Source organism: Spodoptera frugiperda, chromosome 5, assembly GCF_023101765.2.
Source record: "Spodoptera frugiperda isolate SF20-4 chromosome 5, AGI-APGP_CSIRO_Sfru_2.0, whole genome shotgun sequence".
NCBI lineage: Eukaryota > Metazoa > Arthropoda > Insecta > Lepidoptera > Noctuidae > Spodoptera > Spodoptera frugiperda.
Window position 1 is genome coordinate 5,136,897 of NC_064216.1, and position 27,488 is coordinate 5,164,384.

The 27,488-nt window shown below is 35.0% G+C and overlaps 1 protein-coding gene across 10 annotated transcripts in view; it reads left to right on the forward strand.

Annotated features, from left to right (window-relative positions):
* The window catches only part of LOC118272049 (dual 3',5'-cyclic-AMP and -GMP phosphodiesterase 11), a 226,378-nt gene that overhangs the window by 195,015 nt on the left and 3,875 nt on the right, over positions 1–27,488 (forward strand). For 9 of the 10 annotated variants that reach the window (XM_050693591.1, XM_050693595.1, XM_050693587.1 and 6 more), the window contains 9 exons: positions 5,888–5,995; positions 7,771–8,019; positions 20,333–20,491; positions 21,508–21,642; positions 23,558–23,707; positions 24,176–24,226; positions 25,744–25,998; positions 26,644–26,753; positions 27,078–27,266. In XM_050693591.1, coding sequence (XP_050549548.1) covers positions 5,888–5,995; positions 7,771–8,019; positions 20,333–20,491; positions 21,508–21,642; positions 23,558–23,707; positions 24,176–24,226; positions 25,744–25,998; positions 26,644–26,753; positions 27,078–27,266 — 1,406 coding nt within the window. The remainder of the gene's footprint in view (positions 1–5,887; positions 5,996–7,770; positions 8,020–20,332; positions 20,492–21,507; positions 21,643–23,557; positions 23,708–24,175; positions 24,227–25,743; positions 25,999–26,643; positions 26,754–27,077; positions 27,267–27,488) is intronic. The other variant, XM_050693588.1, reaches the window with a different exon arrangement.

Genomic DNA, 27,488 nt, shown 5'->3' on the forward strand with positions numbered 1-27,488 from the left:
TTTGATGGAGAAGACTCTTCTGCCAAATAAAAAGAACCAGTTTTAGTCGAAGACAAGATTAAGCATAATCATTGAGCCTACATCCCGTCTTTGGCTGCTAGACAAAAAAGTAGGCAAAATTTAAAATTACTTAGTAATCAAAAGGGTTACAGAAATCATAAAAAAGTATGTGTCTCATAAGAATACGTGAGACTAATAAATGTACATTCAGTACATTGGTACATTCGGCGTGTTACGAGTATTTTGTGTATCATACATACATACGCCTCCGGTCATGAATATTTTAGCAGTATATGTTTTCTTTAGGCTCTGCGTCCGTTTAAATTATGAATGTTATTCATTTATCTTTAGCGTACTGGCATCCAACGAAGACGAATTTTCTTTTTATATGTTTCGTATTTTCTATTATTCCTATTTAATTTCTTTCCAGCCTTTTTGTTCACTTCAAGGTCGATATTTTTGCAGATTAATCCTCCGTCTTAACAAGATGGTATCTCGAGATGACTATGGCCTACCATCCTGGCCCGCCTCCAAGCCTCTGGCCTTGCCAAGATTGGCAGTTCATGCGTACTCACGTATCCACTGTTTATGAAAACGATTTGCATACAAATGCCTTTGAAAGATCGCACTAAATAGATTGTGTACAATATGTCTACACTACACATACATTTGTTTTGTTCCACTTCGATAGTCATAGTCTTGTGTAGTTTGAGGCAGATAAACTTCGTTATCTCGTGACAAAGTGCGGCTGTGTTCGTGAACTTGACTGGAAAATTGTCATTATCGTCAACGTTTTCTATTTCATGCTCCGTTACATTGTGTGATTGCTTTATAAAGAGCATCTATCTTGAGTTCTATCACTTATTGATTTCATATCTTAAGGACTTCAGAATCAAGAGTAGACAGATATCGAAATTTTGCGAAAGTGCGGTTATTTTTGAGTTGCTCTCAAATATTTTGAATGATCCAGAAGCACTTGTTCGCCTACGCCTACCTTATCGTGGCCTTGAAGTAAATTAATTTCGTGATAATTAAACGCCGTCATGGTTTCTACGTTACTTGACACCCGTCCTGGTTATGTAATTAAACATGCCTCTACTCGCGGCTTCCCAGTGTAACAATCTTTGAAAATTTTACGAAGACTTAGAACAGCGCAGCGGTGTTCTCTTTGTAATCATTTAAATGTTCTTGGTATTTATTTGTGTAATTGAAAATGTTGTTTCTAAGATTTATATGAACAACACCGATTGTGAAATAATATTTTGAGTATTGAACAAATTAAAGTCTCCTTCATTTGCGGGTACTGACTACTTACTCATTAATATAATGATTGCAAGAGTGGCTACCGAGCAAGAAGTTATCCTTTCGAGACCCAGGTCGACCAGTGTAATATTTTGTTTCTCTGTTCCGTGTGACATTAAGTTCTCGCCATATCACAATGGGACCTCCCAAAAGAAAAAGGTGTGAAGTCATGCTGTGGATTTAAGTAGTGAATAACATTAAAGATCAACAATCTAGATTACGCACCACAATGCGAAGTCACTGATAACCTTATATGCTAAATGGTTTATTGAGGTAGGTACAATGAAGAAAAATAAATTACAATAACAATATTCTGGCTTGAAGGCTACAGGAAGTTACCTTTTACGCTACATAATAATATATGTTTGTATACATAAATGAATTTGTACATTACTTAGTTACGCCTTAGTACGAGTATTTCTCGTTACCGTAGCCAGAAATATTGATCACCAAAAGGGTAGATTTTGGCAAACTTTATTCACTTTATCCGCATTCATTAATCTATTCGTACAAGCTTCTTTCAATCTTATGGGATAAAGGGAAACAAGCTGACGGATTACTTGGTGATATGTGATCAACGCTGATGATTGATTTGCCAATTGTGAAAAGATATTACCGTTCTAGATGGAGGACTAAGAGGGAGGCCTTTGTTCAACAGTGGATGTCTTTCGGCTGATGATGATGATGATGATTACATATTTACTACCCGATAATATTCCAAAAGTTTCAAACTACATAACAATGTTTAAAGAATGTGGACATAGAAATGTTATTTTTTATAAGTAAAAGAGACACTCATGGCATTTACATTGCTATCCCTAAGGGAATGTTAAGCCGGGTACAAATTTATCTACACATCCGCTTTTTGTAGTTTTAGCCTTTGACCTTTAAATTCTGACTGTTTTTCTTTGGACACATTATTGAGTTTCCTACATCAATTTGTAGCTTTAGTAACATCATACATACATAAGTAGTTATAGCCTGGGAATTCACTGAGACGTTGAGTTTAAGAAACGCAAAGAACAGTTAAGTTAGTCAGTACTCGAGTCCTTATTTCTAGAATCAATCTGAAGGTCTAGAATAAATTGTTCTTGGAAATACTTTTCTATTAGATATAATATTAAATGTACCTAGTATATTTACTTAGCCTAAAACTGTTACTTCCATTATTGGCTAAGTTGTTCCAAAGTAGTTTGTAGACAATAGTGGCGGTGCGAATCCTGGAACTTTCAAGGGATAATGGGCCTTTGGAAGGAAAGCCTAACATTAGCACTTTTACGCTAAGCCGGCCACGAATCTGTTGGAGAGAAATAAAAAGTTCCATCCTTTGTGTTAAGGATTTTTAATTAAATGAGAATTTTCTAAAAGTTTTTCGCTAATTACTTTGTCACTAGAATTGGGATCGGATTTTACATTGTTTTTACTGAAGTCTGTATTAGTTACTCTGTTTGCTTTTGACGGGTCCAAAAATAGGTAGACTAATTAATACTAATAGTATTGACAAGTTCGTCGAAATCGCTCCAGCTCCTTGGGGACTAAGTTAAATTTGACATTATTCGACTCACTTCGATTTTCGAAATTATAATAAAAGTGTGGGAGGGCCATGCTTTGCAATGAATGGGCCGGCTCGACTAGATTACCATAGCAACGTGAAACAAATCTCCCTAATGCAATCCCCGAATTCCCAACAATCCTCAATTTCCTAATCCCCAAAAGGCTGGCAACGCTCTTGTAACGTTGTGTTCCGGGTGCTCATGGGCTGCGCCAATTGCTTACCATGTGGTGAACCGTCTGCTCGTTCACCAGTCTATCACATAAAAAACTTTAATGATTGTGCCAGTCTCTGAATACTAGAATGGATAATTATTTAATCTACGATATGTGTATGGGTTATAATAACAAAGAAATATGCCCAGAGAGTGAGCTAAGATCTGAATGACTCATTACGACTGTGGACCGGCGCGAAATAATTTAAATTATCGATATTTCAAATTCCAATACTAATACAGTAAAGGCCAAAAATATGAGTAGCTACTAATATTATATTCATAATAGAATAGGTACAATAAAGAAGTATGAATTTGAAGCACCAGAGGGTCCTGTTTATTAAATAAATATTATAAAAAAATCTGAATAATTCAAGCTTTTTTCATAATACTTCTGAATAAATATATCTTAAAATAAAGTCTCTTTTGAAGAATCTTTTGACACGAATGAATATTCTGATTGTATGATTGAACATGTCGTGTGACTCGAAATTAAAGATGAATATTTTGTCACGCACAAATAGAATTTGCGATGGAAATGTATCAAAGGGCTTTTATTTCTGTGATGTTCAATATTAACACTGTCACAGCCAGTCGCTTGAAAGAATTTAGAATTCCTGAACGTCCAATTGGTACCTATTACTTTTACGATCCGCCCAAGATCAGGATCGTAAATGGAACTTCGATCGCTGACGTTTTATTTTGATGTCAGATTTTGATTTCGGCGAACTCTTATTTGGACTAAGAACTCCCAAAGAAGCAGTTTACCTCCCCACTGTGAATAAAATTCTTCTACAACCCACAAGCAAACTTGTGTCCGAATTGAATTTCGAGCGTTTCATTCGTTTAAAGTTACCTACTTGGCAACAGTGAGTTTTTTTTTTATTATTTTACCAATTTTATGGTCGTGCTGCGCTAAGATGGCCTCTAAATGGAGGAGCTGATTATGCGGAAGAATTTTTGATTCCGTGCCAAATATTCCATAAGAAAATTAATACCACAGTGGTGTAATTCATTTGACAGAATTTCTAACACACTACCTAATAATTTACTTAATTAATTTTATGTCATGGTGACAGTGTGACATGCTTGTTTGAGTGTATAACATGATTAGATGTACATCTTGGAATTAACGATACACGTGGAAAGCGGTTACTATCAATAATTAAACCACCAAATGTCTGAATCAGTAATGGCGGTTTGAATTGTTACACGAGTTACGCAGCCTGCCTTAGTCACTGCTTCGGTATCTATTTCCTAATATAATTCAAGATCGGAGACCGATCACATCATAATTCTACAAAATACGTTGTTTATGTTTATGATTTCTCATTGTTTTTGATACCAAAATTAGAAGGTTTAATTGTCATTTAAATTTTACGCCGAAGAGATTAGAGTAAATTTTGATGAATCAGATTGTTTTGTTGGTTCTTATAAGTTAACGTTTTAGTATTAAATTATGAAATAGGAACTATACAATTAAAAGGAATGCAAATTCAAGATGGAATGCAAAATAAATCTGGTATTAATATGCACATCGAGAATTTATGCCGCCAAAAGATTTTACAGCTTCAATTTCGAATTTCGTCGACAGATTTATGCCGGTCAGACGTTTGACAAACGGCCTTAAACTCCAAAATATTCGCTCGGATTTACCTAAAGTGTGATACGTAAGCTCAATGGATGGTTTAAGCCCAATCTGGTTGGATGACAGGCGTTCGTAATGAACGGTGATTTGCTATATAACCACTTTTGGCTTGGATCCATACATACGAATGTGGTTTCACAAATTCGTGTTCGCACTGCATTGTGGGACGGATCCAGTCATTCGAATCGTTTTGATGTTACATCGGTATCCTCAAACCGCATTCTTTATTGTTGACAGATTTACGCGGTTTGCTAAAATAAATTTTACTGAACCAGCTAATGTATCGGTATTGCGATCACCGCACGTGATGAGTTTCACTTGAAACGGCGAACGTTAAGATCTCGTGTAGATATCGTACAGATATTGAAAATACCACAATACTGCAAAACACTTCCATAGCGGCTTCATAGACCTGTTTATAAATAGAAGAAAATAAAACAAAAATACACCACACGATTGATTAAGAACTATATCCAGCATTGCATTTCCCTTTGTACCCTTAGCATTGTTGTATCAAAATAGTAACAAAGTCCCGCCCGCACAGAGGAATGAATGGTAGTTATTTCTGTAACAAACGTACTGTACGGTGCAGAAGAAGCAATAATATTGAGAGGTGCTCTGCGGAGGACAGTTGCGGTCTGTGGTCACTGCCACGACTCCGATTACTCGCCCTAGTTCTTATGTGACTTCATTTAGAAGTAGACCCATTCAGACCAGTAATAATAGTCCAATTAAAGACTCGTTCAATGAATGCCATTACTGCAGTCACTCTTAATCCAGATGGTAATAAGGATGATGATTGGGCAAAAACAAATTCGGTGATTGTACTTGATGTGAAACAGAGTCACGTTTGTTTTGAGTTGTCAAGTGCAGATGGCATGTGGCACGGTGTTGTTTAATTTTTATTTCTTTCTTGAAAAACTTGTAATAAATTGAGCTGGTAATTTTAGGCGGTGTAAAAGTTACTTTATAACTTTGTACAGAAAGATTAGATTAGTATAACATGTCATACAATATTTCATGTGTCATATTTTATCAACTTAAAAGAATATACATGTCCAGTGTTTTTAGCCGTCTCTAAAGACAAATATTTTCTAACCATCGTCCCTATTCTATTAAACATAGAGTTACTTTTGCTGTGTTACTTAATGGAGTGTTTCTATTGTTTCAGGACGAAAGGTTTAACCACGACATTGACCAGCAGACGGGTTACAAAACGAGGTCACTTCTCTGCATGCCCATTAAGGACATTAACGGAGAGGTCATCGGCGTTGCTCAGGTTTGTACACAGTTTGAATTGAATTGGATTAAAGGGACAAAACAATAAGTACGGTACTTCTTTGCAATGTTTGGTTTAAAATGTAATGTACTAAACGCTTTCACTGCTATAGCGGTCAGTGTCTGATGTAAGCGAAGGATTTGCCTTCAACAGTTTTCTATCGGTAGTCAATAAACCTAATGATTATTTATAGTAAACTTGGTCGCTCTAATACTATGTTTGACCACATTTTCTAAGGCCAAAACTATGTATTATAATTACATTTCTACTAATATTTTCCTAAACTCACAGCCGCAATGTAACATTATACAACACAACAAACAATCCGGCCTACAAGCCACGTATAATTAAGATGAATCGATAGACTCGCCATTTGTCAAAGTCGATACGCTAAGAGCGATAGTACTGTGAAACAAAAAGCCTATTCCGTGATATAGATCAGCTTTTATCTATACAACCGTAGTGAAAGATAATATCACTCTTTTTATTTAAGGGCGTGTTAGAGTCACTCGTGTTAAATGTAACAACTAAGTAGTTTTTACCAGTTACATATGTGAGCCCATGTAGCTTTCTAGGATATCATTTCAAGATCTGTATGTTATTGATATGTTTGAAGTTAAAAAACGTAATAATACTTTGACTGACTTAGGAATCGATTTGCTGCACATCCGCAGTCCGGTATATACCATAATGCCATTCTCAACACCCCGCTTTTAATATAAAATAATAAATCATTAATAATTTCATCCCATTACTAATAAATCTTGTTTGCTCAAAGTCTTATACAAAGTAAATTCCAGCCTGTTTACATTTATTTTGAAATGTTGTTTCAAAAACATCTGGTAAACGGTGAAATGAGAGCTTAGCGCAAAAATATGGAATCAAAAAAAGTTTTTGGCCTCGTAAGCGTATTAAGTTATGAAATGTCCTGGACTGAAATTGAAAAATTGGCTCATTAATTATGAATGAGCTGAGCATGCGATATATCAGATTGAGCAAAATGTTCAGATATGAGCTCACTTTTGTATTACATTTGAACTCAAAACTTGCCAAAGTCTCCGGAGCTGCGGACAACGTAAAAAGTTACCGGGGCTCCGGCTCAAAGCAGGAGAAGGAACGGGGTACCTATTTTATCTTCTATCAGGTCCTTTAACAGTGTCCTAAAATCCCTCCAGCAGAATTGGAACGTCAAACGTCACTTCCGAACAAATATTGAAATGCGAATGGCGATAATTTTTAATCAAACATTTATTTTTTGCACATAAATTTCCTTTTGATTAACGAGCATCAAATATTGGGGTCGTTTTTGACAGATTTTTTATTTGCTCAAGGAATCTTGTTTGTTGTTTTGAAAAAGTTCAAATCTCGTTCCGAATTAGGGTCAGTGAAAATTAAGGAATGAGGGGCGATGATTTTTAAGGATAGCATTAATTTAATTCAATATTTGGTAATAGAACATTTAAATATCAATACTTTTTCTGATTAAGAAAACTTCTTAAAGTATACAAAAATAAACACTAGATCAAGTCTTAACCCTTCATGAGTTTTTGGATCAAAGTGGGATTCAAAACTATGCCAACGTGGTTTTGTGATTATCATGTGACGAAAACGCTGTTTTTATTGGAGCTAATTTAACCCTTGGTACGCCAGAACGCAATCCACAATACAGTGCCTATTCTTTTCTATTGTCCTAAAATAAACACTAGATCAAGTCAAAATAAACATGATGATGTTTGAAATTACCAAAAAGACACTGACAATATTCTTCGTTCCAGGTTATCAACAAACAGAGTGACGGTCCCTTCACGGCCTACGATGAGAAGGTCTTCTCATCCTACCTTCAGTTCTGCGGCATCGGCCTTCGGAACGCACAGCTTTACGAGAGATCCCAATTGGAGGTGAAAAGAAACCAGGTCCTATTGGACCTCGCCCGCATGGTGTTTGAGGAGCAGAGTACTATTGAGCACATGGTTTTAAGGATACTTACGCACACGCAAAGTCTCATCAGATGTCAGCGAGTACAGGTAAGGAATTTTGTATTTTATGTTTTCTATAACGGTTGTTCTACCTCCTGATTCTGCTATTCACAGTTCAATCTACATTACCCACAGGTTTATTCCTGAAGGATACCTGTGGCATAAAATCATTGCTTGAACAGATTCTTGTATATTAATCAGATAAATTAGACAACTTCCTTTCTTTGTAATCAAAATTTTTTCGGACTAGAACGAACTTATTATATTAAAGAATTATCTTTGGGAAACAGTTAGTTATGTTTAAATTATAATTTTTGATACGGAATGTCGAAAATTAGGGTTCTTACAGTATATATGGGAAATTGTAGTTATAGTACAAGAGTGTGTCATTGTATTTTGTTTTTAACTATCCCTTCTGTATACGTTACTTCGATACTTTACTCAAAGTTAAGCCCCCTCGATGCACACGCTTCAGGTAACGTACCAGATAATACATGGTGGAACTTCCAAATGTCATTTATCTTGTTAGTCCAAATGGAAACTTGGCCGGTATCGCCCTATCCGAAAAAACTTTATAATCTGCCCTGAACCAGGAAGAATGAGTCCTCGTGAAATCCTCAAGTTATCGTGATTCATCTTTATTTATTGAAGAGATTTCTAAATTCTAAAATAGTTTTAGGTCTCTGTAATCCCAGCTCAAAAATAATATCTTCTTCTTCATTACTATCCGTTTTAATTTCAAGTAATACCATCAAAGACATGACGAGTATTTCAATTAGATATTTATCTAATATATTGGATTAATTTAATTATCCCTTTGAAGATAGCATGTTTCTTAGTCGTATTTATTATTTCCATATTTTATTATTGAAATCGAATTTCAGTATCGAAATAAGTTTTGATAAATTGATTCATTCAATCAACGAACAATTTGGGCCGACTCACTTTTAATATCAATTTCAATATAATTCGAAATGCTTTGAGACGAGAAAATTAATTTTGCTTGTTTTCCTAATGAAACGTCGGCGCTCAGGCGTTTTGTTTACCATTAGTGCTAGTGTTGTACCTAAGAATTGTTGAAGTGCTCAAAATGGTGAAAGTTTGAGTATTATTATTTCGAATTAATGCTTAGGATCCACGCAACTATCTGCTGTGATTGAACTTTGCGCTTTAATTCTACAACTCTGTTAAGTTATTTGACAAAAGCGTGCGAATATATTCTTGTGTGTTTGTTCAACCGTGTGTACTTTGCAAAGTCTAGGACTAGAACATTTTAATTGGAAATTTTGTTCCCAAAATCACAATGTGTTGTATGAATGGAAATTAATCCGCTTTCGGGTCCAATGAATTGAGAAGCTTTGTGAATAAATGACAAAATGGGAGAAAGGTGTTAAATTTACATCTGAGTAATTAACATTCATATCTTTTGTTTATTATTCAACGGTTGGTCAAATATTCCAATTTCGTTTATTAGTTAATGGATTGCGGGCCAAAGTTTGATGGTTGGGGAATAATAACCGTTATTCGGCATTAACGTTATTATGGAAATAATGTGCTGAAAATATATTATTGTTGTATTTTAACAACGAAATTTTAATTACATTATTTAGTATAATACCTCGGTAATTATAGGATTTAGTCATATTTTATGTTATGAGCTTATTTAATCTAATAATACATACATAGAAGTGCAAAACCGCGATTTGTTTGATTGTTTTATAATACGTAGCCTTTTGTCAAATAAAAGAGATTCATGTTTTAAAAATAACTTAGATTTGTACATAAAAACCTTAAGAGCACAGATTTTTACCATTACCTAGGCCATTATGATGCCTACGGCATTAAGCCCATGTGTACACATTTATGTGCATGAAGAGCGAAATAAATAAATACTTTGCCTAAAAAGTACAAAAGTGATTTCGACATTTGGCATCCAAATAAACAAACAGTGTCCTGTATAAATAAATACAACAGGATTATTTATATCCAGGTAACGAGGCAGACCCGTGGGCGTAGTCAGTATAGCACAATTACGATAATTATAATTCTGTGTACATACATCCCCCAAAACGGATCAAATGGCTTTCATACGAAAACATTAATCATACCAAAAACATATTGTACGTAAAAGCTGTAATAAATAATTCTTTAGCTATTTATAGATTGTCCAGAGATTATCAACGCCTCTTTGTCTGTGGGAGTATGAGGGAATCCTCTATTTGGCGCTCAGGGAAAATATAGTTCGATATTTGTGATTAAAACAGTAAAAACCTACGTGTTTTGGTTACTTATGAACAATTGGACGTATGATCAAGAGACTCATGTCATGAGAGAAGTGACTCACGAGCGTCTATTAGTTTTCAAGCAAGAACAATATTTGATTAACTAAAATCACGGTTTAATCACGTAAATTAATGGAGAAAAGCTCTACTAGTTTCGAATCACAAAGGGACTCTTCATCAATAGCAGCGTGCGCAAACGTGGCGACACCGACGTCGTGTAGCCTACCATTAATTTACGTGTATTTTTAATATCTAGACATCTACCTATTCTATTCTACTGATATATGAGAAAATAAATCGACCGTGAAATAAGAACCAGCTGAACAAAGTTAGCTACTTTTCAATTGAGATAGTTGAAGAACTTTGCAGAACAACTGTCGTTATCAACACCATCAATAATATCTCGAACAATAGTGAGTACCACCTGTTCCAAGGATTAAGGGCTTTACGGTTAATAAACCGTACCTAATAAGGTACACAAGATATTCGATATTGAACTATGAGTAATAATCTTACATACAGGGAACGCCAATCATAACTAACTCAATATCAATTGTTCTAGGACTGTCTTTGTTTATTAAATCAATTTCTGTATCAAAGGAGGCAGCCATTGTTGTCTTATAGGGATGGGAACGAGCGAGTGAGCACGGATCGTAATGTTATCAATTTATGATAGAACAATATGCTGTTATCTTCTCATTATGACGTAACACAGAATTAATGCTTCGTCTATCTGTTTAATGGATGCCTCGTCCTGTTTCGTTTTGTGATCGCTGATATTGGATCTTTTGAATCGATTTGTTTTGTATATTGTTCTTCAAATTTAATGTTTTGGGTTGTAATTTTAATTTATGGAAATTATATTTTGTTAAAATTTCTATAATATTTATAATGACTGCATGGTTGGTTTGGTGGTTGGGCAACTGACTGCCGCGCAACGTGTTGGTTGGATCTCACACAGAATAACTCTTTGTGTGATTTAAAAATTGTTGTTCCGCGTCTGGGTATCATGTGTTTGTGAACTTGTATGTTTGTAAACGCACCCACGACACAGGAGAAAATCCTAGTGTTAGGCAACGGTAAACTTTAAAGAAAATAATGGTAGTTTGAAAGGAGGTTTGTTACTTAATCACAATAGAAAGGTTAACCTTATCTTTACTTTATGTATGTAGATGTAGATTATAGTCTGAAATAACTATTCAGGGACTTAAAGACATTATGTTATATTTGAAACATTTAGTATAATAATTAGAAAATTAACGATTCAATTATACCGAGATAATGTCTTTTGCTGTATGAATAGCTGTGGCATTTCAAACACGAGAGACCGGAGTTTTTATTACGCATTAATTTGAGATGAAAATTATTTTACGATGATACAAGTAAATGTACTTCTCTTCAGGAATGCTCTTAGAAATTTCATTGTTCTAAAACATTATTACGGCTCGTAGTCATAACATTATTTGATTATGTAAAAGATGTGAATGACTCCCCATGCCAAAGTTTATTGACCCTAAACCCGAAAAGGGATTGTTTTCATCAAAACGTGATAATAAACTGAATTCCGTTTTAGGGAAATGAAAATAAAAACTGTTTTTAAGCATATAAGGTTCATTACTTTGGCTTTATTATTTAGGGAGAATTATTCATGTTGGTAATTTAAAACTTAGCATCACGTATTTTATTACTCGTGAGAGTCTATTTATAGAACCTAAACACACATTTTACTAGATAAACATTTTTAGCTTTTAACTTTATTGTAATTTGTAATCATACATATACGCTACTCGGACACAAAATCTAATTGAGATGGAGAAAAAAAGCAATACTTAATCGTTTGACAGATATAATACAACAATCTACGAATCACATTATAGTTGTTGATAAGGGACCCAGTATCTTTCGTACGAGTTCGGGCTCTGATTGGCCGACTCGAATAAACCAACCAATCAGAGCGCCGAACGCGCTCTCGTTTCGATTACTTTAAACGTAAACCAAACTCATACTAAGGGTACTGTTGACAAAAACCATATTTTTTTTCTAAACATGCCGATTATATAGCTTACAAGAATTAGGGACGTTTATTAGTATTCAAAACATGTTTGTAGCTAGACCGTTTTTCGTTGTTCTTTATTAAAAACACAATTATGTCAACAACACAATGTAGTGATATTTATATGACTATTATTCATTGTTGCGTTGACGGCAGTGGATGTAACAGTCTACCCTTGACCGCGGTCTGTATAAAGGACTGGGGTCAGAGTATATAAATTTAATATTTCTTTAAAACTATGTAAATTAAGGATTTTTAGATGACTTTTAAACTAGGTATAGGTATTTATTAAATAACTAGCTGACCCGGCAAACTTTGTACCGCCTCAAACGTCGTTTTCTTACCTTTTAAACCTTCCTTAGGGAAGATTTTCACAAACAATTCAAGACCAAAATTAGCTAAATCGGTTCAGTTGTTTTCGAGATTTAGCGAGACTAACGAACAGCAATAAATTTTTATATATAGAGATAACTTCAATCCATGAAACCTACATCTTACATCTCGATATAATTTTAAGTACAGTCAACGATGATAACACTGTGCTACACTTATGCCTTCACTTTTTTGTATTGACTAGTTCTTTTTAAATGCGGTTCGAATAAATAGTTCATTATATATCCGTATAATATTATAACAGGTAGGTTCTGTCGGTCTTCATATTAACTATTTCCTTGACAGTCACATTATAGGTATTTCTCTAACTTCATTATGCATTAGAATGTATGTATAGTTTGATACATTGTAAGGTTGTGACCATCAATTGTTGTTTTATGTGCAATATGTAAATGTCTAAGGTCTTACCTATGTCAGGGGTACTTGTGTGATAGATAGCAAGGTTTTATTGCACCTGCTTTAATAGAAAAGGACCGCAAAGTCAATTCACTCATATCCTGCGGATATTACTGTGAATGTCGTTAAAATAAATGAAGATAGTTTCTTTAAAATTTATGTGAGTAGGGCTTTGTACATGGGACCAATCACTTGTAAATTATGGGCTATGTTTCATTTTAAACAATATTTATAGGTATTTTTACATTACTTGGCTAAGATCGTGTGTTGGTATTAGATTAGTTTTCAAAGAATATTTTTTATAAAACTGTCAAAACTAAGTGCCATTAGGTACAGCCAAATCAGTACAGTCCTTGAATAAAAACCACTTAAGCGAAAGTAACGTTATACTTTCTAAAGAAATATACCAAGTAACTAATTTCTATTACAGTTTTATTTATTTTACTCCAACAGAAATGACCGCTAAACAATTTCAATCTAAAGAAAAAATGTAATTACATTTCCAAGTTGACAAAATGCAATTTAATTTTCGTACTATTTTTATTGTGTTACATTATTTTGTTGTTGAGTGTACTGGACGTTTACTGGTCGTAGATATAATGACGAAAATTGTAGGAGAAACGATTTAAAACGTAGAGCTGTTATGTCAATTTAGTGTTGTAGAATTATGCAGCGACAACATAACTCTTCCGACTCACTGTCGCCTCTAAACTGTTTGTACAGTTATGAGTATGAATGTGGTGTAGAGCGAACATTGACAACACGGATATGTACACTGAAAAATATATATTTTCAATATTTTATTGATTTTCTACATAACCCTAAGATTGGTTGATGGATAATGGCATATTATGGCGTGAGTGGCCTTCTTTGCCGTTACTTAGTTCATGTAAATTAATACATCAATAAATAAAATATCTAATATCCTCTTTCGTATAATTGCTATTTAATCAGTAAGTTAAGAAAAAAATATGAGACTGCTGTGTTAGAAATGAATACACACAAGTTACTTAATAATGTGAATTGTAGGTGTGAATGATTATATTCTTCAATGTAAATTATGATAGAAAGGTAAGATTATCAAAATACTTATAAAATCTATTTTCTAACAACCAAATGAAACTTGTTTTATAAAGGCATGCAATTTGTTACTGTAAAGTGAAAACTGACACTTTAAACACGTTCATATCAGGTAAAGGTGATCTTATAAATACGCAAAGGTGCACTTAATCGTCGGTATCTAATGATGATTGAAACGCCGCTAGGTGGCGCCAGGCGCTATCGCGGTCATCTACGCAAACGGTTGAATACTAATTGAGAGTTATCTCTGATTAAAATCTTAATTATTGGTCACCGGGAAAATGTGGTAGGAAAAATTTTGAATTTTCAAGGTACGGAGAAACATTAGTTATAATAGTGTGCGTACCAATGCGTGCGCAGAGTCACGAAGTACTAACAATTGTTTTTATTAAAACTGTATCAAAATTGACATTAATTTTTCGGAGTTGGTTATCTTAACCGACTTGCTTTTGATGACCTAAATAAATGTAGTGGAAGCTAAGAAATTGCTCATGTAAAGATTATATCTGTATACTAGCTTCTGCCAGCGGCTTCACCCGTGTTCCCATGAGATAAAGACTAGCCTATGTGTTTTTCCAGATCATAATCTATCAAACCCAAGTCCCTATACCAAATTTTGTACCAAATTTCACCCCGAACCCTGTTTCCGTTTTGACGTGATTATGTAACAAACACACAAACTCACAAACGCATTTATATTATTAGTAATAAGTAACATATGAATATATACCTACATAACTAAAGCATGAGTTTATATAGGTATCTCTTCAACGCTCAAACGGTCTGAGCCATACAACATGCATGCGAACTTGCGAAGCGTTCCCAACTTGTACACTGAATAGGCCGTTTAAGTAATCTAACGCAAGTCCACTGCAGTGTAAGCGACCACAACATAGTACCGCATAGTGCTAAAGTCAAGTGATATAGTGTTTATTAAATTTTCCCCGCATTGCTTCGGATACGAGACAAAACGTTTAATAACTCTTGTATACCAGCTTGATGGTATTAATTTTCCACGCTTGTTGTAGCGAGATAAAGTGCTTCCATATTTTTATGTTGACTTGGTATTTTACTATAGAGTTTATGTGTATCGGTATGTGGTCCAGACCTTGAAGTAAAGGACATTGTGTTGTTCGTGTATTACTTTTACGGGGTCTTTGCTGAAGTAGTATCAGTTTTAAATCTATGTTTATTTAGTAAAGCTGAAGGGTTTGTTTGTCTACTTGAATAGTTATAGACTAATCCTAAAGGTTTTGTATTATTAATTTAAAAGACAGTTTACTTATAATCGACCAATACTTAATCTTAATAAATCTGTTACATAACTTCGAAATATCTTCGAATATACGCACAGAACAAGACGCAAATGGTTTACGTAAAACCGTTTTGGCACTTATCCCTTAAGACTTTGGTTGGCTGTCAGTTGTTTTAGGCATACTGTATCGAACAATGTATCAGAGTATTGGACTTACGCCAGTGTATTCAAACTTGGGATATGATACATTATCATAAATGTATAGATGCGTAGGGCTGTTTGTATGAACAAATGTGGTATATAAATCAATCATTTTGAGCCAGTTTTGCGAAATGTCGAAGTCTATGCTAAAAGCGAGGTATGTGCACCTCTGCCTAACCTTTGTGACGATTTAAAAAAATAAAAGCAGAATGCATTTCTTACTCGTAATGCGATTATATGATTGCGCATCCTAAAGCACCTAAACAGGTCCTGAAGGTTTTGTATTATATATTTGAAAGATAGCACTCTCGTTTCTGTTACATCAACTTCGTAAAGCAAACTGGTTACGTAAGGCACTTACCTTAAGATTTGGTTCCCGATCGAACATCTGGACTTAGCCAGTGTATTCAAACATTGATAATATCATTTATAGATGCGTATTTTGTATGAACAAATGGTGGTGTATAAATCAATATTACTCTCTAATAAAAAAAATGCTATTCCTTGTGGAACACATAACACTATCCCATATAACTATTGTTTCATCACCTCAGACAGTCCTAGGGCTTAACTGGAGTGTGAACTTGAAACAACAATGTTCTAAACATAAGCATTTCATTCTCAACCCTGCTTAGTTTTCCAGACGTATCTTATTCTTAAACGATATCAGAGACCTCGAAGAAATTAGCTTTGTGCCCCCAACTGGCCGTGGCTACATAATTAAAAGCTTTTCTCTTTGTTCGCTTCAAGTTTGTGAATGTTTTTCCATTCAAAATGCTTCAACAAATAGTATGATTACAGGGTGAGGGAAGCATAATGGAAAGTCGTTTATCACTTCAACGCTCTTCGCTCTTCCAAACGAGCTCTTTCTATACTCAGCATACATTGTAGAACACTTTTTAGCACAGTATTGACAGCGTCTGACTTGTAAACGGTTGTTTCTTTATCCTTGTTTTAGTTCCAACCATGCTTATGAATAGCAAAGTAAGTAATTTCGAGCTAATCTACATTTACTTTTGGGATGGTGTCAAAATATTTTTGTCGTGTAAGAAAGTTTGTAGGAAGATTTTCCCTAAAACTTGTTAGTGTCTTTGTTTTGTTGTTAACATAAGGTGAGAATTTCATATTTTCCATTGAAGGCTTAGATTTTTTACTAAAAATTGTGATGCTAAAAACCAAAGTATACACACTTTTGTTAAATAAATCTAAACTGAAATATCGTTAAGCAGTCTCGTTGGCGACTATTACCTACAAAAACGAGGCCTTTTATAGTAAAGATAAAAATATCCACGGACCATACAAAGAACGTCCAAAAATAATCACGCATCTTACCCCAAGTGTCTTATAAAAACTGATGGATTGATACCATCACTCAAGTAATGAGAATGATAGCCTCGACTCTGAAATATTACAGAAAAAAAATGTCTGCCAACTTTCATTTTTATTGGAAAATATGACTTATTTTTTAATAACGTACAAATGTTGAGAAGTTTGTACTCATAGGATTTCAAGTGTATTAAAGGCTTATGGATCCGATAGATGGATTAGACTCGTGTTTTACAGATAAGTACAATTTCAGTGATAAAATTTATTGACAAAAGCTCTTTACGTTTTCAACGGCATAATCCGCCGCGCGGCCGCTATCGGATTATTTTTAATAAAAATGAAAAGTTCTGAGTTTCCTGTAGGTGGAATAATGTAAACGGAATATCAAGTGGATTTTGTATGTTTCTGTTTATTTTATTTTATCTGAATTCACTTTGATACAAATATTGACGGAACTTAAATAAATGTTATATCGTAGTGTAAATCTTCTGTACTATGAAATTGAGAAGCTGAGTAAAACGTTGCTCGATCCAGGTTCGACCTGAAAGGACCTGAGATCCCGTACTTGGCTGTTGTACTCACTTTTACTCACATAAAAGAGAAATACCGGTTTTACTCGACCTCGACTGAACTAACAACGAAGATATTGTCAAACATATACACCGTATTGTACGATGTACTTTAAAATAAATAAAGTTAAACTGAGGTCGGGTTAGTCCACAGGATCAAGATAAAAGCGTGTCATGAGCCCTAATGAGAATGGAAAGCGATAAGCTTGCGAACAAAATCTTCGCCCTTGGGAACACTGTGAAAAGGTTTCAAACAAGTATCAAGATTATACGACACGTTAACAGCACTTAGATTAACGTTTTGTGGCCGTTTTAAGCTGTAATTACATTTGAATTGATCTTGTAATGTGTGGGACATTTATGTCGACCAATGTTACTTAGCTGATGGGAAACTAATGTTGTTATTTTTACTACTTTCAGTACTTTATTTATTTACTTGCTGTAAACGTAGCTTCGCACTAAGGACTAGAAAGAATACTGCGAGAAGACGTATCGTGTATCACGAAAACGTGCTTTAAATATTCTATAGCACTATCTATCATATTTTCCCTGTAGGTACATGCTCTCAAAATGATATTAAACTCAATTTCTAACAAAATAGAACATCTTTTACTACGACAAAACAGCATAGCAGTTTCGACGAACTATCAAATTCACTAAGCATCAGATTATCGCCGATCATCGAAGTCACAATGACGTGCGTCCGATCATATTGCGCGACAGCCCACTGTCCCTCGGGCAAATACTTTATTGGAGCGTTTCCAAGGAAAACTCAATTATGAACGAACAATGTGCAGAAATAACGCGGCGTCCTTTAATGGAAGTTGGGGCTTGTTGTGCTGGAAGTAGGACTAACATCTAAAGTGTGAGTGCTAATTGAAATTTCACCTCAGTGATAAATAATACGTTCAGACGTTTACGGATACTTTTCTGTCTGGTCTTCTTAGAAATTCTTAGTTTATTGTTGGCTGGAGTTTTCTAAGCTTGTATGGAGTTAAGATTTTAACGGATTTTAAACTTTTTGCAATATAAAACCCGGAATATTATAAAATTGGGGCCAAAACATAGTCTATTAACAAATTGCGGTCTTCTACAATAAATGAAAGTTTACTGCGTTGTCGGTTCTTACTTAGCATGTATGAAGTTCCATTTATTTCATCAGTTGTTTTATTAAAGCCAAAACAATATTTGCTGGCATTTTGCCTTCAACTAAGCGTTGGTGTCGGACAGAGTTTAACTAACTAAGTAAAGTAAAAACAAAGCGCATTGCAGCGAGCGCCCCTCGTATTCTACTCGTATAACTGTATCACGATCGTAATCCTAGTAAATCAAGCAGAAATCTCGGGACAGAGGAAATTCATTAAATTAATTAGAAGGATCAGTTAAAGCTGTAAAGTCTAAACATTATTACGATGCGACAGTGATATCTAATTACTTAGATTCAGCCGACTAAGCTTAGAAGCAAGTTAATTTTAGATAACACTCTAAAGGTGTAAGCATATACGCATGCTACAAACGTACGTACTTAATTCAATGGACCATGAACACTTGAACAGGTGTTCCCTGTCCAACGCAATATTAACATAGTCAATTTCCCACGATATAGGCTACAATAAAATTAGCATTCAAATCGAGTCCCCAAAAATAATTTTAAATCGGACGGGGCCAGTGTAAACTTGGCCGAAACGAATTTTGTTTTTGGCCTCCCAATTACCGCTGTTTGCAAGACAATATTGAAGTTTAATATTGCTTTCGTTACTGTGTGTTCTGCTCGTGGTAAATGCCAATTAAAATATTTGGCTTAACCTCTACGGTAAACAATTTGAAAGCGTACACTAGTTAATTGATAATGTCCTATTATGAGAGAATATCTATAAGTTTTCTGCCTATAACATCTATCTGGCGTTTCGAATCTCATATAGTATAAAGACTGAGCATTGAATAGTCATCATGTTGGTCGTAAAAATATTATACAGCGTTAATGGTCAGTTAGAGTAGTAATAACATCTCTGGGGCCGGTTCCATCGTCGGGAGATGATCATAGGTGCCGTGTTCTTATTGCACTTGTGTGGCTATTTCTACGCGTCCTGCGTACAGCGGTCTGTTCGCAGCCAGACAGACATCTTTAGTGTTTTATTGGTACAATACCCTCGGGTCCAGTTTGCACGTCCGCGACGAATCACGGCTAGAAGGAAGTGTCTGTCTCTCTCTTTGTAACAACAAAATCCAGTCTCTAAGGTCCAATGGGATAAAATTTCTTTGAAACTTTCAGTGTACACAAACTTTTGTATTCATAAAAACAGTTTAATATTCTAAATGCTGTGCACAAAATCTGCAATAATTTCACGCTTGTTGCAAACAACAACACGAAACGAGTTGAATCTGAGGTCTGCTTAAGATTCTTGCATTGCAGTTATGCCGCGTCCGTAGTCAAGCTCCAAATTACGTAAACCTAATTTACATTTAAATAAAGGAGTCCTCAGAGAAGTACCTGCAGTAATATTTAATCCGTTTAACATATTGAAACGCGCGCCAAGCCGTTTCGACTATGATTGTCCATATTTAATTCATGAAAACATTGCATAAATATGAATATTCCATTGCTTTTTATATGGAGTTAACCGATTAATACTACGAAAATCTACATATATTTTTGTTTATTGTTTAAAACAACATTCTGTTGATATTTTCTATTAATCTTCTTCGTTATGAAAGCTCAATATTTAGAATTCAATGAATACTATTGAAGCCAAAACATTGTTTTTGAAATGTAAGCAATATTTCATGTTTGTCTCTTTCATTACAGGTACTCCTAGTTCACGAGGCATCGAAGGGAAGTTTCTCCCGTGTCTTCGACCTGGAGGCTGGCGATGACACCGACCTCGGTACTCCTAGGACCTCACCTTACGAGAGTCGGTTTCCTATCAACATTGGCATTACGGGATATGTCGCTACTACAGGCGAGGTGAGACTTTTTGATTGTTTTATTTTTTGAGGTTATTTTGAGCGTAGGTTTAGGAAACAGAGAATGATTGGAGAATTTTGTGAAGGATTGTTTACGTACAAGCAAATTTCTTAATGAAATTATTTAGTTAAACTTTTCGATTTGAGCAGGAGTGAGTTTAGTGCAATTGTGACAACAATAACACTAGACAAAAAAATATTTATCTAAAACCAAAATAACTATGCTTCAAGCTACATTCTTGATTGCACAAATCTGTCTTTTGATCACTTTGCTATCTTTTGTCTCTGAAGCAAAACTCACTTCATCTTGGAGCACTGTGTGACTTGTCCAGAGCACTCTAGCTAACGATCTTAGTCAACTTCAGCGCTCCAACGGTTGTTAGACCACGAAGCCACGTCAGCTTAATAACTATGATACGTATTAGGGGACTATATATAATATTAGAGTAAACGAACTTGGGTAACTTGCACGTTGTACTTGGTGTATTCTAAATTGAATTTAATTGTGCACTGTTTAGGTTTAGTCTTCTTTGTTGGAAAGTGATCGGTCTTCCTGTAATTGTGTAAAAGTTTTGTATCTAGTTACATTAAATAAAAAATGGAAGTTACGATCAAAGTCTTCTGGAGATAAAGTTAGAGACATTCACTTAGATGATATATATGTATGAATAACTCTTAGGTATATGTAGACAGAACAATAAGTTTCAAGTCTTTTTGTACAGGCTTAAACTTAAAATAGGACTAAAACCCATTATTCTGTACACCGAGAACTAAGGTCGCTATTAAAGAATTAATTTTCCACGGCTTAAAGATATGCAGTAATTTTAAAGTCCCTAAGTGCTTTTCAACTAATTCACAGGGGTTCATTAAAATTGTCTCGCGGAGTGGTTTATACGTATGCTCGTGTAGGTCGGGAGCGTATTCATTCTCTGAAAGGTTAAGTGAGAGCTTGCGGGTACATTATAGTCAGTTAACACCACTTCGTCTGTGGGAATAACATTTTCTCTATGTTTTCAGACTGTGAACATTCCGGATGCCTATTTAGATCCCCGTTTTGATCCGTCCGTCGACGAAGGCACCGGATTTAAACACAACACAATACTTTGCATGGCCATTAAGAATTCCGAGGGGAGGATTATCGGAGTCATTCAGGTAAGTTTGAGATTTTAACAAAAACTTTTGTCACTTTACTCTAGAGACGCATTTATTTTTACTTGGAACTCGCAAGGGAAGCTTAATGTAAACTTAATTACCTACACTGTGCCAAAAATGTGATAAAATATGGTAATTGCACACATAAAAATAGCCAAACGATTCCACAGTGACTGGATTTGTTCGAAAACGTGTCGTTAATAAAATTTGGTCACGTAAAATAAATGAAAAATTCAAAGAGTTGTTACAGTTTGTAGTAAAAACATCGCATTGCGGAGATGTGAAAGACTACAAAGAGACACTGCCTACATAGCAGACAGAATTTAGCTCGTATCTAGGTACATTTTACTAATTAACTCCTAAATTATGTAGGTACACAGACATGTAGGTACAAGTCTTCTTCGTTTGTTGAATTTTGGATTTAAGCGTCTGCCGCCGAAGTTTTATCTCGGGAAAACTTCCAACGCGTAAGCATAAATTACTCAGTCAGCGTCAACCGTTAAAAGAATTTGACACCAAAGATATTAAAACAGTAAAAATGAAATAAAGCAAGCCAGATTATGAAGAGGAGGCAGATTAAAATGAATAAGATATAGCAAACGCGGAAGATAAAACACAGTTTAATGTGAATCTGTATAAAACATTAAAATTTTCCGCAATGCGACAACAATATTTTTTATTACACTCCAAATGTGTTATAAGTTACGGCTGCAGCCATCTTTCTTATATTTTGTTTTTTGAATAAATACTCATTAGTGAAACTGTTACGGCCTATTTCTTGTGTATGTTGCTCTTTGTGGTTTTATTCTTTGTTTGCATTATCCGCTATGTTTGTTGATGATACATTCATTCTTTTTGGCCCATATGTAAAGGAAGCAGGGCCCTACTTACTTTATATCGTTGTAGGAAAAACATGTAGGAACCTCCATATACAACATTTTATCAAATTGCCAAATTACTTGTTTAACTTGGAAAATGAAATGAGTTCTGTTAAAAGCTTCTGTTGTTGTATAATGTGGAGTTTTATGTTTATTTTTATTTTCATGTACCAACACAAAAATTTACTTAATATAACAATGAAATATTACCTACAGACATGTTACATATTTAACGGCGTTTGTAGGCTTGTTCGCTGTTCATTATCGTGCCACTGAATTCGTGGAATAATTGAATTTGTTTGTATTGTCAATGATGGCACCCTCATCAAAATAAAGCATTCTGGTTTCATAGTCTCCCTTCTTACTTCTTTCGTCAACAAAACTATCTACAATATTATAGTCTGATATTCTTAATTTGTTTTGAATTTTACTTTGTAAAGAATTCGAGACTTCATTTTGTATTAAAATCCTTTCTTAAATTGCTAAGTAGTTCGAAGAAATCTTAAAACTATGGAGACGTCTTGCGGTTGTGTGTCTGCTAGAAAACTTGGAAAATGTTTTTGTTATCACAACAGTTGTTAATTCAAGTTTGTTGGTAAAACGAATTATAGCAGCTTAATATATCAGCATACTAAAACATCGTAAATTTTAATGAACAGATGGTTTCTTCATAAAAAGTTTCACGCGAGATGTTAATTCTATTGTTACTCTATAATAACACTATTTTCTTGAACAAAATTATATTTTAAGAGCTAAAGTTTAATATTTTAGACGTCATCGTCACCACATCTTGTGACAAAAATGAACAGCAGGGGGCCCCAAATAACAGCGAGATCTATTATTTTTAAAAAGTCGTTAATTAAAAAAGGACATTAGTGACGAGTCAATCGTCAGTCATTGTTCTTAAAACCGTTTTACCTTTCTGTTTTTCAAATATTGTACAATAAAACTGTGGTCTTTAAAAATATGAAAGTGCAATTTTCCCTTATATTCTTTACTTGATTGTTTTAAATTATTATCTTTACCTACTTTTGCAGTTAATCAACAAATTTGATGAGCTCCTGTTTACGAAGAACGACGAGAACTTCGTTGAAGCGTTCGCGATATTCTGCGGTATGGGCATACATAACACGCATATGTACGAGAAGGCTATCACCGCTATGGCCAAGCAGAGTGTTACTTTAGACGTAAGTACTATCATTGTCTTAACAATCATCTCTAATACTAATATGATCATTATTAAGATCGATTTTAGCGTTTTTTCTTTATTATCTTCAATATGAAAATTTGCTGCACTTTCCATTGTTTATTAAATTAAGTCTTTTGTCGTCACTATCGTAGCTTGTAGCGTTGGCTTTTTGGTGTATAGTTTGGACTCGAAAAATAATATACCCTAATTGTTTTAGTTAAGGCCTTCAGACTGAGTAGACCTTAAGGCTAACTGGGCTAGATAATAATTGTCCATTATTCTACAGAACAAACCGCCTACATTCATCTGGCACTAGTCCAAACTCCAACTTCACACTTAACGTATTATTATTATACGCTACTAAAATTTTATTGTGACAGTTTTACTTGTATTAAGCTACTATTTCCCCTAAAGTTAGTTACATAAGGTACATTTTTAGATGAATAAGTAATTTGTTTGATTGCAGGTACTAAGTTACCACGCATCCGCATCATTAGACGACGCTCAACGGCTACGGGTGAGTTCACAACACAAATGGTCATGATGCAGTAATCTGTTGGAACTACACACGGGAATATAAACTCAATCTAGATGTATCTAGGGTTCACAATCGTGTTCATTAGGGTTTTAAACAGATTGCAGAAGTGTTCGATGTGTGTGCCAGGTCGTATGTTCTTGCATGTAGTTTACAAAGTTGGTACCTCGGAGCGAATGCCTCAGCCAGTCATATAATTAACAAACTCAAAGTGTAATTAGATGAACATGTTTATGTTAACAGGTTTGTTTCAAACTTGGTTCATGATTGCTCACTGAAAGTTGGTACTACCGGCTTTGCCTCGAGCGTTGTCAGAAATGAGGTTTCGTATTCAATTTGTACGAAAAATTCTTCAATGTAATTGCTTTTCTGTGCCTATTTAATATTTTAATTAGACAGCGACTTGTTTTAATATGCGTTAGAATTTTTAGTTTTTTGAACTTTCAAACGAGTATTCTATATTTCACATGTAGCTTTATGTTAAGTGAATATTTCAATACCAGAGTAATAATATTGATTATTGATCTGCATATATTATATAGGTAGTTTTACTTTTAAACTCGTACCCATACTCACCTACGTTTCTCCTAAAGTGAACTTAGTAGAACAGTACTTAAACAAACAAAGTAATTTGTAAAATGGTAAAACAAGACAATGTAACTTTATTCTTACTACAATTGCGCTATCAAGTAAAACAATTACGTGCTCCTAAAAACTTACGAGCTTAATCACTTCCATTAAACCGCTGGAGGCCTGTTAGCATAGCCCGAAGTTCTCGCAGAGTTGGTCACATTGTTTCAGCCATTTTAATACGTACCTGAAGTCTTGTATGCGGTAATTAAATTCCACGCGTCACTCACGTGGACCATTTCATATAGAACCGCAATGCTCACGTAATTGACTTAATATTTATTGATAATGGGCATTCATTTGCCGTGCGACTCGACGGTAATTATTTTAACCGTTTTAATAAACAGCTCTGTTTAAATTAATTACTAAATGGTTGGCTTGTGTGTGATTTTGATGTGTGATTGGGAGAAATCTGGGATAATTTAAGTGTTTACTGTGAGTTCGCGTAATTGAAATTCAGATAGTATTTTTTATAGTTAAATGATGATAACATATCGAAATGTAAAAACCATACCTACAATTTTATCGTTTGGATTTCCCTAGAGGAATTTCTAGGGAAATTGTGACATTTGGGAGATAACAAAATAGGGACTGTTCTTAAAATGATAGCGATAAAACTATTCCAACATATTACATATCGTTAAATTGTGGCGGCTTGTCGTTCTACGTGGAGGACTAAGAGGAAGGCCTTTGTTCAGCAGTGGACGTCTCTCGGCTGATGATGATGGTGATATCGTTAATTTTATAGTTTGAACACATAGGAATTATTCTTCGATACACAACACAATTCCAGTCAAAACTACATACACACGCTAGAGTAATCGGTAATTATAGAAATTAATGTAATGTTCTTTTACTTTTTTTCACAGACGTTGAGAATACCTTCGTCCGCCCACTTCAGTCTTCATGAGCTCGCTTTCGATGACATCGAGATGACGGACGATGACACGTTGCGGGCGTGTCTCCGTATGTTCCTAGACCTCGACTTTGTGGAGCGGTTTCACATAGATTACAGCGTGCTCTGCCGATGGCTGTTGAGTGTGAAGAAGAATTACCGCAATGTAACGTACCACAATTGGAGGCACGCGTTCAACGTCGCGCAGATGATGTTCGCTATTTTAACGGTGAGTTTTTTAAGATGCACCTGTAACATATTGAACGTTCTTCTCCATTCGAAGCTACACTTTGGAACGAGCGCCTAGCTTCACTGACAGACAGACTGACGGACAATTCAATTTGACGTTTCAAAAGTGCCTTATTTAGGATTAATTGAAATAAATGCTTTGACTTTGACTTTGAACGCCATGGTGGTCACCGGTGACCGACGTTAGCGAAGGATTTGCCTTTAACAGTTTTCTATTGGCAGTCAAAGACTAGAACTAGGACTTTGTTCTTTGGTTGATTTTCTTTTGCAACTAAGAAATCCTGGTTTAAACCCCAATTTGAGTATACTTAGCTGAAGTTTGTAATATCAAGAGTTCAGCTGTTACAATAATCTTGACAAGCTGTCTGCTCGTATCTCTTTAGAGAATAATGTTGGCAAGATGTTATGTGAAACTAATCAGCTCAGATTTGCAAAGACTTTATTATGTTATCGGCGTACTCACGTAACTGTTTGACGAGGAACTTGACTAGTTTCAAGCCATGCTAGGCTTATTACACGTCCATATTTATGAGCATAATAATTAATTTAGTATGTCCAACGAAAGTTATAATAAAATCATTGCGAAGGTATGTTCAAACTCGAGTAATGTGTGGCCTTGCTTCAGGAGACGCAGTGGTGGAAGATATTCGGGGAGCTGGAGTGCCTGGCGCTCATCATCGGCTGCCTGTGCCACGACCTTGATCATCGGGGGACCAATAATTCGTTTCAGATCAAGTGAGTAGTTTCTATACACGTACATGTAGTCACGTAAGTGTTTATCGTGTTTTTATATTATTAGTCGCGTAAGTGTTTATCGAGGTAACTCGACTAGTTTCGAGCTAGGCCAGGGGCCCGTAATCAAGAGTTTGTGTGGCAGCGGTGAGCATTACGCAACCATCTGATGTTTTCTGAACATTAGGCTACGTTTTTGGACTTCAGAATGTATTAAAAGAAAAAATCACTGTTTTACCCCAATCAAACCGAGAAACAGTTTATTGAATTTATTATGTACCTCGTTCCACTGGACATATGTTTTAATGACAATCCTATTTATTCCAGGGCATCATCACCTTTGGCTCAGCTGTACTCCACTTCCACGATGGAGCACCACCACTTCGACCAATGTCTCATGATCCTCAACTCGCCTGGAAACCAGATCCTGCTCAACTTATCCTCTGATGATTACGAGAAAGTCGTCAAAGTGCTCGAAGATGCTATCCTCTCTACTGATTTGGCTGTGTATTTTAGGTAAGATTTCTAAATAACTTTTATAATAATGGATTCAAAGCTAGATTGACCAGACGCGTCTCAAATCTATTACTTTGTTAATTCTATGTTCCAACATAGCTTTGGTGGATTCGATTCTAAACTTTGGAATTAAAAATAATGCCTGGTGTCAAGCCTCTCTCTAATATCAAAGACAAAAAAAATTGCGCCCCGTAAGGATACGCATCGCTAAAACGCAGTGCC